The following is a 16,486-nucleotide window of genomic DNA, read 5'->3' on the forward strand; positions in this document are numbered from 1 at the left end:
ATTGCAAATGCAGGGAGAGGCTTTCTCTGAACTCACCTTATCTGCCTGAAGAGGGAGCCTCCAAAGAAACTCAATCATCACAAATCCCCTTCCTGGGAGTTTCATCTCATATCACTGGAATTCTATATCACATCCAGACCAACTTTGTCATAAACTATCATGTCTCCCATCCATTCGTCTAAGGGCCCATACCTCTTTCCTGTAAATTATTTACTCTCCCCTAAGAGGCCTACATTCCCCTATCCCTTTCTCTATTCAGTTGGTATTTAAACCTCAATTCTAAGCCACATGGAGGAGTTATTCATTTTCCCCTGGAATATCCCCCATGTATAGGCTTCCCATACTGTTCATGGGGATCTCAAGGCAAGAATACTGAAGTGGTTTGCCATTCCCTTCTCCAGTGGACCACATTTTGTCAGAACTCTCCACCACCATGATCCGTCCATCTTGGGTGGCCCTACATGGCATGACTCACAACTTCACTGAGTTACACAAGGCTGTGGTCAGTTTGATCAGTTTTCTGTGTTTGTGGTTTTCACAATCTGGTTTCTGTCTGTCCTCTGATAGGTAACAATAAAAGACTTATGAAAGCTTCCTGATGGGGGAGACTGACTGTGGAAGAAACTGGGTCTTGTTCTGATGGGCTGGGCCATGCTCAGTATGTAGGTGTTGCAAGAGGGCATCAGAGGGCAGACACACTGAAACCATAATCACAGAAAACTAGTCAATCTAATCACACTAGGACCACAGCCTTGTCTAACTCAATGAAACCAAGCCATGCCTGTGGGGCCACCCAAGACAGGCGGGTCATGATGGAGAGGTCTGACAGAATGTGGTCCACTGGAGAAGGGAATGGCAAACCACTTCAGTATTCTTGCCTTGAGAACCCCATGAACAGTATGAAAAGGCAAAATGATAGGATACCAAAAGAGGAACTCCCCAGGTCAGTAGGTGCTCAATATGCTACTGGAGATCAGTGGAGAAATAACTCCAGAGAGAATGAAGGGATGGAGCCAAAAACAATACCCAGTTGTGGATGTGACTGGTGATAGAAGCAAGGTCCAATGCTGTAAACAGCAATACTGCATAGGAACCTGGAATGTCAGGTCCATGAATCAAGGCAAATTGGAAGTGGTCAAACAGGTGATGGCAAGGGTGAACGTCAACATTCTAGGAATCCGCAAACTAAAATGGACTGGAATGGGTGAATTTTACTCAGATAACCATTATATCTACTACTGTGGGCAGGAATCCCTTAGAAGAAATGGAGTAGCCATCATGGTCAACAAAAGAGTCCAAAATGCAGTACTTGGATGTAATCTCAAAAACGACAGAATGATCTCTGTTTGTTTCCAAGGCAAACCATTAAATATCCCAGTAATCCAAGTCTATGCCCCAACCAATAATGCTGAAGAAGCTGAAGCTGAACGGTTCTATGAAGACCTTCAAGACCTTTTAGAACTAACACCCAAAAAAGATGTCCTTTTCATTATAGGGGACTGGAATGCAAAAGTAAGAAGTCAAGAAACACCTGGAGTAACAGGCAAATTTGGCCTTGGAATGTGGAATGAAGCAGGGCAAAGACTAATAGAGTTTTGCCAAGAAAATGCACTGGTCATAGCAAACACCCTCTTCCAACAACACAAGAGAAGACTCTACACATGGACATCACCAGATGGTCAACACCGAAATCAGATTGATTATATTCTTTGCAGCCAAAGATGGAGAAGCTCTATACAGTCAGCAAAAACAAGACCAGGAGCTAACTGTGGCTCAGATCATGAACTCCTTATTGTCTAATTCAGACGAAATTGAAGAAAGTAGGGAAAACCACTAGACCATTCAGGTATGACCTAAATCAAATCCCTTATGATTATACAGTGGAAGTGAGAAATAGATTTAAGGGACTAGATCTGATAGATAGAATGCCTGATGAACTATGGACAGAGGTTCATGACATTATACAGGAGACAGGGATCAAGACCATCCCCATGGAAAAGAAATGCAAAAAAGCAAAATGGCTTTCTAAGGAGGCTTTACAAATAGCTGTGAAAAGAAGAGAAGCAAAAAGCAAAGGAGAAAAGGAAAGATATAAGCATCTGAATGCAGAGTTCCAAAGAATAGCAAGAAAAGATAAGAAAGCCTTTCTCAGCGATCAATGCAAAGAAATAGAGGAAAACAACAGAATGGGAGAGACTAGAGGTCTCTTCAAGAACATTAGAGATAGCAAGGGAACATTTCATGCAAATATGGGCTTGATAAAGGACAGAAATCGTCTGGACCTAACAGAAGCAGAAGATATTAAGAAGAGGTGGCAAGAATACACAGAACTGTACAAAAAAGATCTTCACGACCAAGATAATCACGATGGTGTGATTACTCACCTAAAGCCAGACATCCTGGAATGTGAAGTCAAGTGGGCCTTAGAAAGCATCACTATGAACAAAGCTACTGGAGGTGATGGAATTCCAGTTGAGCTATTTCAAATCCTGAAAGATGATGCTGTGAAATTGTTGCATTCAATATGCCAGCAAATTGGGAAAACTCAGCAGTGGCCACAGGACTGGAAAAGGTCAGTTTTCATTCCAATCCCAAAGAAAGGCAATGCCAAAGAATGCTCAAACTACCACACAATTGCACTCATCTCACACGCTAGTAAAGTAATGCTCAACGTTCTCCAAGCCAGGCTTCAGCAATACTTGAACCATGAACTTCCAGATGTTCAAGCTGGTTTTAGAAAAGGCAGAGGAACCAGAGACCAAATTGCCAACATCCGCTGGATCATGGAAAAAGCAAGAGAGTTCCAGAAAAACATCTATTTCTGCTTTATTGACTATGCCAAAGCCTTTGACTGTGTGGATCACAATAAACTGTGGAAAATTCTGAAAGAGATGGGAATACCAGACCAGCTGACCTGCCTCTTGAGAAACCTATATGCAGGTCAGGAAGCAACAGTTAGAACTGGACATGGAACAACAGACTGGTTCCAAATAGGAAAAGGAGTACATCAAGGCTGTATGTTGTCACCCTGCTTATTTAACTTGTATGCAGAGTACATCATGAGAAACGCTGGACTGGAAGAAACACAAGCTGGAATCAAGACTGCCAGGAGAAATATCAATAAGCTCAGATATGCAGATGACACCACCCTTATGGCAGAAAGTGAAGAGGAACTAAAAAGCCTCTTGATGAAAGTGAAAGAGGAGAGTGAAAAAGTTGGCTTAAAGCTCAACATTTGGAAAACGAAGATCATGGCATCCGGTCCCATCACTTCATGGGAAATAGATGGGGAAACAGTGGAAACAGTGTCAGACTTTATTTTTTTGGGCTCCAAAATCACTGCAGATGGTGACTGCAGCCATGAAATTAAAAGACACTTACTCTTTGGAAGGAAAGTTATGACCAACCTACACAGCATCTTCAAAAGCAGAGACATTACTTTGCCAACAAAGGTCCGTCTAGTCAAGGCTATGGTTTTTCCAGTGGTCATGTATGGATGTGAGAATTGGACTGTGAAGAAAGCTGCTGCTACTGCTAAGTCACTTCAGTCGTGTCCGACTCTGTGTGACCCCATAGATGGCAGCCCACCAGGCTCCCTCATCCCTGGGATTCTCCAGGCAAGAACGCTGGAGTGGATTGCCATTTCCTTCTCCAGTGCATGAAAGTGAAAAGTGAAAGGGAAGTTGCTCAGTCGTATCCGACTCTTAGCGACCCCATGGACTGCTGCCTACCAGGCTTCTCCATCCGTAGGATTTTCCAGGCAAGAGTACTGGAGTGAGGTGCCATTGCCTTAAGAATTGATGCTTTTGAACTGTGGTGTTGGAGAAGACTCTTGAGAATCCCTTGGACTGTAAGGAGATCCAACCAGTCCATTCTGAAGATCAGCCCTGGGATTTCTTTGGAAGGAATGATGCTGAAGCTGAAACTCCAGTACTTTGGCCACCTCATGCAAAGAGTTGACTTATTGGAAAAGAGTCTGATGCTGGGAGGGATTGGGTGCAGGAGGAGAAGGGGACGTTAGAGGATGAGATGGCTGGATGGCATCACTGACTCGATGGACGTGAATCTGAGTGAACTCCGGGAGTTGGTGATGGACAGGGAGGTCTGGCGTGCTGCAGTTTATGGGGTCGCAAAGAGTTGGACACAACTGAGCGACTGAACTGAACTGATGCTCAGTAATCTTTAAGGCAATTTTCTGTTTATGGGCAGGTTGTTTTCCTTCCCTATTGTTTGACCTGAGACCAAACTACGGTGGAGGTAATGAAGAAAATGGCAACATCCCTCAAAAGGTCCCGTGTAGGCACTGCTACACTCAGTGCCCCTGACCCTGCAGCAGGCCACTGGCCCACGCCTCCACCGGAGACTCCAGGACACTCCCAGGCAAGTCTGAGTCAGTCTTTTGTGAGGTCTCTGCTCCCTTCTCTTGGGTCCTGGTGTAGGCAAGGTTTTGTTTGTGCCCTTCAAGAGTCTGTTTCCCCAGTCCTATGTAAGTTCTGGCGGCTCTATGGTGAGGCTAATGATGACCTCCTCCAAGAGGGCTTATGCCACACCCAGGTCTGCTGCACCCGGAGACCCTGCCCTGCAGGGCCGCTGCTGACCCGTACCTCCACAGGAGATACTCAGACACTCGAGGCAGGTCTGGCTCCGTCTGTGTGGGGTCTCCTGGTGTGCACAAGGTTTTGCTTGAGCCCTCCGAGTGTCTCTGGTGGGTATGGGATTTGATTCTAAATGTGATTTTGCCCCTCCTGCCATCTTGCTGGGGCTTCTCCTTTGCCCTCAGACGTGGAGTATCAGGTTTTTTTTGTTTTTTTTTTGTTTGTTTTTTTTTAGTGGGATCCAACATTCTCCTGTCAATGAGTGAGAAAGCTGGCTTAAAATTCAACATTCAGAAAACTAAGATCATGGTATCTGGATGGGAAATAGATGGAGAAACAATGGAAACAGTGAAAGACTTTATTTTTTTGGTCTCCAAAATCACTGCAGATGGTGACTGCAGCCTTGAAATTGAAAGACACTTGCTCCTTGGAAGAAAAGCTATGACCAACCTAGACAGCATATTAAAGTGGAGACATTACTTTGCTGACAAATGTCCGTCTAGTCAAAGCTATGGTTTTCCCAGTAGTCATGTATGGATGTGAGAGTTGGACTATAAAGAAAGCTGAGTGGTGAAGAATTGATGCTTTTGAACTGTGGTGTTGGAGAAGACTCTTGAGAGTCCTTGGACTGCAAGGAGATCCAACCAATCAATTCTAAAGGAGATCAGTCCTGAATATTAATTGGGAGGACTGATGCTGAAGCTAAAATTCCAATACTTTGGCCACCTGAGACTCATTGGAAGAGACCCTGATGCTGGGAAAGATTGAAGGCAGGAGGAGAAGGGGACAACAGAGGATGAGATGGTTGGATGGCATCACCGACTCGATGAACATGAGTTTGAGCAAGCTCCAGGAGTTGGTGAAGGACAGTGAGGCCTGGTGTGCTGCAGTCCATGGGGTCACAAAGAGTCAGACACGACTGAGAGACTGAACTGATGGGCTTCCCAGGCAGCGCTAGTGGTAAAAGAACCCGCCTGCCAATGCAGGAGATGTAAAAGACGGTTCTTTTATGTAAATGCAAGTTCAGATGTGAAATGCAGGTTCAGTCCTGGGTCAGGAAGATCCCCTGGAGAAGGGCATGGCAACCCACTCCGGTATTCTTGCCTGGAGAATCCCATGGACAGAGGAGCCTCGTGGGCTACAGTTCATAGGGTCATAAAGAGTTGGACACCACCGAAGCAACTTAGCATGCACACACATCCCGCATGTATACATAAGCTCTGCATGTTAATAAACTTGCTTTTGGGGACTTTCCTGGTGGTTCAGTTGTTAAGAATCCGCCTTCCAATGCAGGAGACATGAGTTCGATCCCTAGCTGGGGAACTAAGATCCCACATGCCACAGGGCAGCTAAGCCTGTGCTCTGCAACTAGAGAAAAGCCCACACTGCAATGAAGACCCAGTTCAGCCAAAAAAAAAAAAAAAAACCTTTTAATTAAAATAAAATAATCCTTTAAAAAAATACATAAACTTGCTTTTAATTGTTTTGTACTTGTTATCTCTTTGTTGAAGAGTCCTATTTGGGTTAGCTTGATTTGGGAATCCAACTTTAGATAGTGTAGTTAAGCCAGAAAAGATAAGAATGAATAAGTCATAAGTAAAGACTAGGGGAAAAGTATTCCAGGCAGAGGGAAATGTGCAAAGGCTCAGAGGCAGGAACAGTTCTATTATGTGTGAGAAAGACAGAGAGAAGGCCTCTCTGACTGGAGCAAAGCAGGCAAGAGGGGATTGTTTAGAGAGGTCGATAGGGCCTGACTACGGGGAACTTTATAGACCATCTCAAACCATCTCAAGGATTCTGAATTTCATTCTCAGACTAAAGGGACACCCCTGAAGAGTTACTTGTAAGAAATGTACCAACTAATAAGATGATGATAATAAAGGAAACTTTGTGTGTGTGTGTGTGTGAGGGGGCCATGTGGGAAAGTATATGGCAACTCTGCACAACCTGCTCAATTTTTCTGAAAAATCTAAAACCATTCTTAAAAAAATAAAGCCTACCAATAAAAAATACAAAACTGAAAATAAAGAGCCCTATATGAAAACCTAAGATGGGTAGAGTTTTGACTTCTGCCAACCCCCAGTACCTTAGAATGTGACTATATTTGGAGATAGGACCTTTAAAGAGGTAAGTAAGTTAAAACAAGGTCCTCAGGTAGACCCTAATCTTATCTGACTGATGTCTTTAAGAGAAGAAGTGATTAGGACACACAGTAAAAGATCATGTGGACTTCCCTGGTGGCTCAGGCACGAGTCTACACTGCTACTGCAGTGGGCACAGGTTCAGTCCCAAGGAGGGGAAGAAAGATTATGTGAAGCCAAAGGGAGACCGCCATTACAAACCAAGAGAGCAGCCTCAGAAGAAATCGACCTTGTCAATAGCTTATCTTGACCTTCCAGCCTCTGGAAGTAGGAGAAAATAAATTTCTGTCGTGTAAGTCACCTAGTCTGTAGTAATCTTATTATGACAACCCTAGAAAACGCATACAAAGGCATTTCACTTTAGTTTCCAAATACAAAATGGCAATATCGAATAGCTTTGTCAAACTATACACCCTCAGCCCCATTTCCCCTGTGGATTTGCTTTTCCTGGCCTTACGTCTACCATCTCCCCATCTGGAAAAGTGTTGACCTGTAGAATAAAGACCAAACTCCTGAGGATGGCACTTAAGGCCTTCCTGCCCAACCGCCCGCTCTCTCCCTCTCCACATTTCAGGCTGGTTTGGTTCTCCCTTCAGGGGACATGGAAGACAAGGTTAGAGAAGTAAGCTTTTGTGGGCCTGGTGAGGGATGGGATGGGATGGTCATATGGTGGGAAGATGAAATGGAGACCAGTAAGGTGCTGCAGCAGCAATCCTGATTTGAGAGACTGTGACCCAGATTAGAGTGCTTGGGGAAGATGGAGTGAACTGCATAGATTTCAGAGATATTTGGGAGATAAAACTGACAGCAATCGAGTACTAAATAAATATTTGTTGACTTTCCTGGCCACTCTTTCTAAAGTAAGCTCTTTGGTTACTCTCCTGTTTACTTCCTTCACAGCACTTTTCACAGCCTGCAATTACTTTGTTTATATTCTTGCCTATTGTCTGTTTCCATTAAGCAGAATGTAAACTAAATGAGGGCTGCAACCTTGACCAACCTTATACACACAGTGCTTGGGCACTGACCAAGGGCTCTCAGATCTTTGAGGACTGAATAGGTTAATAAGTGATTGGATGGTACAGAGTGAGTACAGAGAGGTGAAAGGTCAAGGCCAGGAAGAAGCCTGTAATCCTGGGATCCAGAGGGTTTAAGACTCCACCTTTTGTACCACCTCACATGGGTCAGAATGGCCATCATTTAAAACTATTATAAAAAATGCTGGAGAGGGTGTGGATAAAAGAGAACCACCTTAAACTGTTGGTGGGAATGTAACTTGGTGCAGCCACTATGGAAAACAGTATGGATGTTCCTCGAAAAACTAAAAATAGAGTCGCCATGTAATCCAGCAATCCTACTCCTAGGTATATATCCAGAGAAAATTCTAATTAAAAAAGATACGTGCACCTTAATGTTCATTGCAGCACTATTTACAGTGGCCAAGACATGGAAACAACATATATGTCCACTGACAGATGAATGGAAAAAAATGTGGCACAAATATACAGTGGACTACTGCTCTGCCATAAAAAGAATGAAATAATGAAATGGCACCCCACTCCAGTACTCTTGCCTGGACAATCCCATGGACGGAGGAGCCTGGTAGGCTGCCGTCTATGGGGTCGCACAGAGTCGGACACAACTGAAGCGACTTAGCAGCAGCAGCCACACGGATGAATCTAGAAATTATCATAACAAGTGAAGATTATCATACCAGAAAGACAAATTCCGTATGATATCATTTATATGTGGAATCTAAAATATGACGCAAACTTACCCATGAAACAGAAACAGACTCAGACATAGAAAACAGACTTGTGGTTGCCAAGGGGGAGATGGACTGGGAGTTTGAGATTAGCAGATGGAAACTATTACACATAGAATGGATAAACAGTACGGTGCTACTGTTATAGCACAGGAAACTATATTGAATATCCTGTGATAAACCATAATGGAAAAGAATATGAAAAAGAATGGATGTATTGATATATGTGTAACTTAAGTCACTTTGCTGTATGATAGAAATTATACAACATTGTAAATCAACTATACTTCAGTAAAGTACATAAATTTAAAAAGGCCCCATCTCTCTGTCTCTGGCCCTGTGAAAGGTGGGCATGGACCAGAGGTTTAGGGGTTCAGGTGGCCCCAGGACCACCTGCCCAGTTGTCCTTTGCTTGATTTTAGAAAATACAAGTACCATTCTTCACTTTCTGGCCTCTGGCTGTGGACGTAGGGCAGTGGATGTTTTCAGGGAAAGAGAATAGGCACCCCTCCAGAACATGAGATCTGCCCCTTAAGGGTGTGGGTGTAGGGGTAGCAGAAGATGTGACCTAGCTCGTTACAAAAGCCTTGAATGCCTGGCTGTTTGATCTCAAGACTCAGCATAGGAGCTCAGGCTTCCACACTCCCTACTCCAGGAAAGCCCAGCTGGGAGTATGCAATTCCTCTCAGCCCCTACAGGGGGCAGCACTGGCTTGGACCTGCGGTCTCTGGCCAAGAGCGTGGGACGAACGCAAATTCCCGCGCACTTAAAGGGTTGGTGACCAACTCGGGCAAAAGCGAGCGGCTTCCCTGCTTCTGCCCTCCAGGTTGGAATGGTGGTCCATCTAGTTGCTGAGGAGACTCCCCATACGCCCAGGCACCCTCGGACTTCAGCATAAGCCCCCAAGAATGGGGGGCGAAAGGACCCCCATTACAAGGACTCTCAGTCACCAGGACGAGGTAGGAGGGCAGGAACAAAGCTGGCTCTTACATCCTGATGGACACCCACATGGTGACTGGCAGTATGGCTGCATCTTGAAGGCGGGAGCAGTAGGCTTGGCCTCTGGGTGCGCGGTTGGGAGGAGGAGCTTCTTCTTGACGTAAGGCCTGATGAGGGGCGTGGCTTCTCGATGACTCGCATGAAGGGGGCGGGCTCTTAATGATAAGACGCCGGGGAGGGGGCAGGCGTTCATTGATAAAAACGCTGGGCTCTCTAGGGCACGAGCGCGGCGTAGCAAATCCTGGCAGCGCCTCGCGCCGTCGGGGCCTGGCGGAACCCAGAAATTAGCCCGGCCGGCGCTGCGCCGCACCGCCCGCATGGAGCCTGCGGCCGGCTTCCTGTCCCCGCGACCCTTCCCTCGTGCGGCCGCCCCGCCAGCGCCCCCCGCCGGACCCGGGCCGCCTGGAAGTCCCAAGCCTGGATCTGAGCCAGAGGTGCTGGCCGAGACTCCGGCACCGGACCCTGGGCGCCTCATCACCGACTCGCGGAGCGGCCGCACCTACTTCAAAGGCCGCCTGTTGGGCAAGGTGAGCTGGGGAGTGGTGCCAGCGAGGGTAGGGGAGCCCTGCCGACTTCTTTGCCCTCGCGGAGCGGGGCGGGGCCGTTTGGCCTCGGCATGGGGACGTCTGCGGGCCAGACCTGCCTAATGCCTTCTCCTCATAGGGGGGTTTTGCCCGCTGCTACGAGGCCACTGACACAGAGACCGGCAATACCTACGCGGTCAAAGTCATCTCGCAGAGCCGCATTACCAAGCCGCATCAGCGTGAGAAGGTGAGCCAGGGCCCTGGCCCAACGGGCGACGGGTGGGGTGGGGACGGTGACGAGGGAGCCCTTGACGGATGGTAACCCCGCGCCGCCACTGCAGATCCTAAACGAGATTGAGCTGCACCGCGGCCTGCAGCACCGCCACATCGTGCGTTTCTCGCACCACTTTGAGGATGCTGACAACATATACATTTTCCTGGAGCTCTGCAGCCGAAAGGTGAGGGATGGTGGAGGTAGGGGAGGAAGTAGGGACCTTAAGACCCAAAGTTGGAGCCTTGTTCTTCCTCGGCGAGCACACGAAGGGAGGGTCGGGGAGGGCGGACGAGGAGCTGAGGCCGCCGCTCTCTGCAGTCCCTGGCCCACATCTGGAAGGCCCGGCACACCCTGTTGGAGCCAGAGGTGCGCTACTACCTTCGGCAGATCCTTTCCGGACTCAAGTACTTGCATCAGCGGGGCATCTTGCACCGGGACCTCAAGCTAGGTGAGAATCCTGGGCCACCAGGATGGGGGGCTGGGGAGGCAGAGAAAAAGGCGTCTGACACATTTCTCCGCCCCTGTTCAGGAAATTTTTTTATCACTGAAAACATGGAACTGAAGATGGGGGATTTTGGACTGGCAACCCGGTTGGAGCCCCCAGAGCATAGGAAGAAGTGAGTGTTTGGGTTGGGGGGTGGGGTGGCCACAGTCTGTGTGACACAGATGACGTGAGTGACAGACACTGAGTATATATCTGTAGGAGGCATGATGATTGCCTGATGTGACCGTGTGATTGATGGGAGGGATGATTGGGCTGTGTGTGTGTGTGTGAAGGTGGCGGTGGCAGCCTGGGTTCCTGGAAATGGTGGAGAGGCTGTTGGTCCTGTGTGTGCCTGAGTCCTTAAGACGGATGGGGTGTAAGGATTCTTGAAGGTGTATGACCAGTCCTGTGTGTGAATGTGGATGGTGACATAAGCAGTGTGTGTGTGAGACAGACTGAGTGTGGAGATGGTGGACATGACACGCTGTGTGTGTCAGAAAACCCTGCTGTGGTCATGAGGATTGGGAGTGTAACACAGCATGTGTAGTGTTCATGGGGGATGTGACAGCTGATGTTAGTGTGTACAGCACAGACCACAGGAGGTGACAGCCTGTGAGCCTGTGGTGGGAGTAGGGGAAGGAGGAAGGCATCAGTGATGGACCCTCTGTTGACCTGCAGGAGGGGGCTGGGATAGGGGTCAGGAACTCCCCCGTCCTGCAGAGTCGCTGAGCAGCTGGGCCAGGCGGGTGGGCAGGGACTCAGCTGCCATCCCCAGCTCCATTGTCTCAGAACAAACAGGAGTTCTCTGGCCTTTGGTGACAGGCAGCTGCTTTGTCTGGATTCTCAGTGGGGGTAGGGATGAGGGGCCAGTCAGGCTGCCTCTGAACCTTGCCCTCTCCTCCCCCCTCTCCCGTCAGGACCATCTGTGGTACCCCCAACTATGTGGCCCCAGAAGTGCTGCAGAGACAGGGCCATGGCCCGGAGGCAGATGTGTGGTCCCTGGGCTGTGTCATGTGAGTGCCAGGGTCATGTGTACACAGAGGGTGTCCAGGGAGCCTATGTTCCACTTTACTCCTGACCACCTTTTCTCGGCCCCACAGGTACACGCTGTTATGTGGGAGTCCCCCCTTTGAGACCGTTGACCTGAAGGAGACGTACCGCTGCATCAAGCAGGTTCACTACACGCTGCCTGCCAGCCTCTCACTGCCTGCCCGGCAGCTCCTGGCCGCCATCCTTCGAGCTTCACCCCAAGACCGCCCCTCAATTGACCAGATCCTGCGCCACGACTTCTTTACCAAGGTTTGTGGCACCCCAGACGCATCCAGTCTGCAGATTCCCCAGGGATTGAATTGGGAGCAGGTGACAGGACCCCTGGGCTGCTCTTCTCTACTCATACACTTTCTCTCTTCAGGGCTACACCCCGGACCGGCTCCCTGTCAGCAGCTGTGTGACAGTCCCAGACCTGACACCCCTTAACCCAGCTAGGATTCTGTTTGTCAAAGTTACCAAGAGCCTCTTTGGGAGAAAGAAGAATAAGAGTAAGTCTGAGACGTCAGCGGACTTGAGGGTACAGAGCAGCAGGGGGCTTGTCACATACATGTGGGGGTGTGAGTGTAGGGCCCCTGGAGACCCCTGGGGATAGCATGCATTACACAGGCACTTGGCTATGCCTGTGTCATCTCTTCGGGAAGCAGGGGGTCTGGGCAAGATTCTGAGGGTTCTATCTCCCCCCACCCAGATAAGAACCATCCAGAGGAGCGGGATGAGGTCTCCTGTTTGGTGAATGGCCTCACTCGGACATCCATTGGCCATCAGGATGCCAGGCCCAAGGTGAGGTGCTCACGTGGACGGTGTTCCCCTGACTCACCCCCACCCTAGCAGCTGCAGGAAGCCTGGGATAAAAGAGGCTGGTGAAGCATCTAGCCTCGTGGTGGCCTAATTGGCTGCGTCTCATCGGTCAGGCGGGGTGACCTGGGGTGCCCTGGGTGCCAGGACAGGGTGAGCCATGGACTCTCAAGGATCTGGATTTTGGGGCCTGTCTCACTCCTTTTCCCTAACCCAACCCTCCAGGCTCCAGCAACTTCAGGTGAAGCCCCCCTCAGCCTGGTAGAGACAGCACCAGAAGACAGTTCACCCCGTGGGACACTGGCAAGCAGTGGAGATGGTGAGCCACCAGGAGGGTGAAGGCTGCTCGAGGTTGCGGGGGCTGAGACCAAGCCCGGAGGGAAGGGGTGGGTGGAGAGTCATTGCCTAGAGCTTGTGGGACTGTTGCCTAAATCTCAGTGCCCTGTTCTCTTCAGGGTTTGAAGAAGGTCTGACTGTGGCCACAGTGGTGGAGTCAGCTCTCTGTGCTCTGAGAAACTGCCTGGCCTTCATGCCCCCAGGTGAGGCTGGGGCCTGGCACATGTCAATGGTGGTGGGAGTTCTTTGGGAAGCCAGGAACAAGTCCTCACTCCTACCTCTTCTATGACAGCTGAACAGAACCCAGCTCCCCTGGCACAACCAGAACCTCTGGTGTGGGTCAGCAAGTGGGTTGACTACTCCAACAAGTTTGGCTTTGGGTATCAACTGTCCAGCCGCCGTGTGGCTGTGCTCTTCAACAATGGCACACACATGGCACTGTCGGCCAACAGAAAGTAAGTGCTATGATGGAGTGCCTTGTATCCAGGCCTCTGTACTCAGCAGTGCTGCAACACTGCTCCTGGGCTCCCGGTCCTACAGTCTCTGAGGAGGGGGTGTGGGTGCTGGGCTCTCTGACCTCTGTCTCTGTCTGCTTCCTCCAGGACTGTGCACTACAACCCCACCAGCACTAAGCACTTCTCCTTCTCTGTGGGCGCTGTGCCTCGGGCTCTGCAGCCTCAGCTGGGTGTCCTGAAGTATTTTGCCTCCTACATGGAGCAGCGCCTCATGAAGGTCTGTGGACTGGGTCCGGGGTTGGGGCTGGGGGGAGTTGGTACATTCAGGACTAACACATCCTGATCCCCTCCGAGTCCCCTTTGGGGGTGGGTGGACAGTGGGCTGGGTTTTGAAGCTAGAAGCTGACCTTCTAAGGGAGACATGAATGGGGAGAGGACTGACTGGTGTCAGACAAGTGACCGGCCCCTGTTCCCAGGGTGGAGATCTGCCCAGTGTGGAAGAGGTGGAGGTGCCTATGCCCCCGCTCCTGCTGCAGTGGGTCAAGACCGATCAGGCCCTACTCATGCTCTTTAGTGATGGCACTATCCAGGTAAGAGCTCTGCCTGGAGTTGGGGGTGAAGGCTGGGAGGTCCAGGGTGCTGGGGAGGAAACGATCTGGGCGCTACGCCCTGATTAGTGCCGCCCTCCTGTGCACAGGTGAACTTCTACGGAGACCACACCAAGCTGATTCTCAGTGGCTGGGAGCCCCTCCTTGTGACTTTCGTGGCCCGCAATCGCAGTGCTTGTACTTACCTCGCTTCCCACCTTCAGCAGCTGGGCTGCTCCCCAGATCTGCGGCAGCGGCTTCACTATGCTCTGCGCCTGCTCCGGGACCGGTGCCCCGTCTAGGCCACAGTCTGCTGGCCCGGCCACCACTCAAGCCCTCAGGCCTGAGGTCTGGGCCTGTCAGGCTCTGGCCCTCACCTTTGTGGCCCTCCCTGTTCCTTTGGTGCCTCACTGGGGGCTCTGGGCCGAATCCCCCAGGGAATCAGGGACCAGCTTTACTGGGGTTGGAGGCAGCCTCCCACCCCTTCTCCAAGAAAAGCCTGAGCCTTAGCCCCCCGCTAGGGGACATTATTTATGGACCACTTTTATTTATTGACATTTATTTATTGGGATGTGAGCCCCACGAAGGGCCTCCTTCTGGGATAATAAACCGTTTTTGCATAACTCGAGGGCCTCCTCACTCGCAGTAGAGTCCGTGGACCGTGGCCACGGCGAAGAGCGAGGCGTTGGTGACGGCAGCCGAGGCCAACCCGTCGCGCGCGGCGTCCCAGAGCGCGCGGCTGACCACGCGGACGCCCTGGCCGGCGCGCTGCCCCAGCACCACGCTGCACACCAGCTTGTAGCGTGGCGGGCTGAGCTCACGCAGGCGCATGCGCACCAGCTCACACAGCTCCTGCGCCAGCCGCCCGGTCTCCGCGCCCGAGTAGCGCGCGTCCCGCAGTCCCTCGGCCAACGCCGCCTCCAGGGTCTGCTGTGCGCGCGCGGCCTCCCAGCGCTCCCCCGGCGCCGGCTCCGTGCGGTACGAAGGCGCCATCCGGCGGGCGGGCGCCAGGGGCAAGCCAGAGAAGCTGACCCGCGAGCCTAGAGGGGGCACGGGGCCCAGGGATGGGCGTCGACCCCCAGGGCCTGCACTTGGCCCTGCCAGCGAGTTGCGGCGTGAAAAGGACAAGACCGGCCCTAGCACGGAGCCACGGCGGGAGGCCGGGCCCAGGCCAGCTGATCGGGTTTCATCGATGCTGGGCAGGTGGCCTAGAGGCCGCGCTGCTGATAGTTTCAGCCCATGGTCTTTGGCCTCCTCCTCCTGGCGTCCGGGGGGCACAGGCCTGCCAGCCATGGACCTGCCGGCTGGAAGACCCACACTTGGATGGGATGGCCCTTACTGGCTATCTTTGTACACCATCTAGTCTCTTACTCAGTGATGAGTTTTTACCCTCTAATCCCTCCTTACCTGTGTTTTTCGGACCGGTGAATCAAATAGTTCCCGGCTGCGTGGGTTCCTGGGTGCTTAGAGGGTTAAGGGCTGTTAGGGACAACAAAGGAAGAGACGCTGCTCAAGACTACCATCTCTGTCCCTACCCCCTGAGCTTCACTTCACCTGAACACTATGGACGTTAGACAAGTGCTGCGCCTAGACAGTGGTGCCTCCACCCCCTAACCAGAGGGAGGGACAGACAGATCCAGCTCCTTCTAGCCCCTGTGAGTCTTGAATCCTGCCATCCTCCACCCCCTCCCTGCTCTTAGGGCATCTGGCAGAGCCTGGGGCTAGGTGACTCAGGATGATCCTTCAGCCTGTTTTTGGCTTCTGGCCCTACCTCCGGAGTCAGTTCTGGGATGGCTGCCCTCTCTTCCCCAAACTCCTTAGGCACCCGAGCCACCTGTGTCCTCCAGGCGCTCTCCTAACAGCCCTTGCCCAACTGGCCTGACTGGCAGGTAGGAGGGTAAGGGCCCCTTGCCTGTGTTGTGGAGTTGCCCTGGGTTGCTGGGCAAGCACTCACTCTTCCTGGTTCCCTCTCACCAGTCCTGGCTCTGGCTTAACCTGGGAGTGTTACTGTAAGCACATGTTGATTGAATGCCTGGTGGCTGAGTCATCAGGGGAAGGGGATCAACAGGGGGTTAGAGCCTAAGGGCATACAAGTGTGAGTGAAGGGGCAGATGTAGAGGGGGCTCTGGTTAGAAAGGTGTCCCCCTACCCCAGGGCTCTTGAGCCACTGTTCATCTCTGCCCTTGTGAAGGCTGGCTCTCTACTTGTGAGCAAGTCGCAGAGGCCTGGGATATGGAGAAACCCTGAGGTTGCTGGGGTGGCTGCTCAGGAATCAGGATCCGGGCCTACAGGAAGGAGCACGTCATGGCCCTATCGTCTCCCCATCAGCCTCAATTAGGACAAACATTTCCGTTCCTTGTATACAGCTAGGGTGGGGCTTGGATGACTTCCTCAGTTCTCGGCTGGGGGAGGGGGAAGGGAGGCCCATTGGAACTCAGATCTGATGCAACAGTGGTGACTTCACTCCTCAGTGAGTCCTGC

At 51.1% G+C, this 16,486-nt stretch overlaps 2 protein-coding genes across 3 annotated transcripts; one reads left to right on the forward strand and one right to left on the reverse strand.

Moving 5' to 3' along the window:
- Window positions 1-9,327: 9,327 nt before the first annotated feature.
- On the forward strand, window positions 9,328-14,628 carry PLK3 (polo like kinase 3). Its single transcript, XM_069555911.1, has 15 exons — window positions 9,328-10,027; window positions 10,164-10,271; window positions 10,366-10,482; window positions 10,617-10,746; window positions 10,828-10,915; window positions 11,700-11,795; window positions 11,883-12,081; window positions 12,194-12,320; window positions 12,521-12,612; window positions 12,853-12,946; window positions 13,083-13,166; window positions 13,256-13,418; window positions 13,566-13,695; window positions 13,895-14,008; window positions 14,116-14,628. Exons 1-15 carry the CDS (start codon window positions 9,818-9,820, stop codon window positions 14,305-14,307), a joined length of 1,944 nt encoding a protein of 647 aa, XP_069412012.1. The 5' UTR covers window positions 9,328-9,817; the 3' UTR covers window positions 14,308-14,628.
- On the reverse strand, window positions 14,533-15,919 carry DYNLT4 (dynein light chain Tctex-type 4). 2 transcript variants are annotated; one of them, XM_069556011.1, is made up of 3 exons: window positions 15,777-15,919; window positions 15,413-15,484; window positions 14,533-15,309 (listed from the first exon to the last, which is right to left on the reverse strand). In XM_069556011.1, exon 3 carries the CDS (start codon window positions 15,296-15,298, stop codon window positions 14,642-14,644), a length of 657 nt encoding a protein of 218 aa, XP_069412112.1. In that variant the 5' UTR covers window positions 15,299-15,309; window positions 15,413-15,484; window positions 15,777-15,919; the 3' UTR covers window positions 14,533-14,641. The 2 variants fall into 2 exon arrangements, with proteins under 2 accessions (XP_069412112.1, XP_069412190.1); XM_069556089.1 differs by having other exon boundaries at window positions 15,831-15,914.
- Between the last annotated feature and the right edge of the window lie 567 nt (window positions 15,920-16,486).

The sequence above is a fragment of the Ovis canadensis genome, chromosome 1 (genome assembly GCF_042477335.2).
Source record: "Ovis canadensis isolate MfBH-ARS-UI-01 breed Bighorn chromosome 1, ARS-UI_OviCan_v2, whole genome shotgun sequence".
Classification (NCBI taxonomy): Eukaryota; Metazoa; Chordata; class Mammalia; order Artiodactyla; family Bovidae; genus Ovis; species Ovis canadensis.

Bases quoted from the DNA above. Each gene is read 5' to 3' on its own strand.
- PLK3 (XM_069555911.1), top strand. From the start codon at position 9,818: ATGGAGCCTGCGGCCGGCTTCCTGTCCCCGCGACCCTTCCCTCGTGCG. The intron at 10,028-10,163 runs GTGAGCTGGGGA...TTCTCCTCATAG, and splicing joins AAGGCCGCCTGTTGGGCAAG to GGGGGTTTTGCCCGCTGCTA. The intron at 10,747-10,827 runs GTGAGAATCCTG...GCCCCTGTTCAG, and splicing joins GCACCGGGACCTCAAGCTAG to GAAATTTTTTTATCACTGAA.
- DYNLT4 (XM_069556011.1), bottom strand. From the start codon at position 15,298: ATGGCTGGCAGGCCTGTGCCCCCCGGACGCCAGGAGGAGGAGGCCAAA.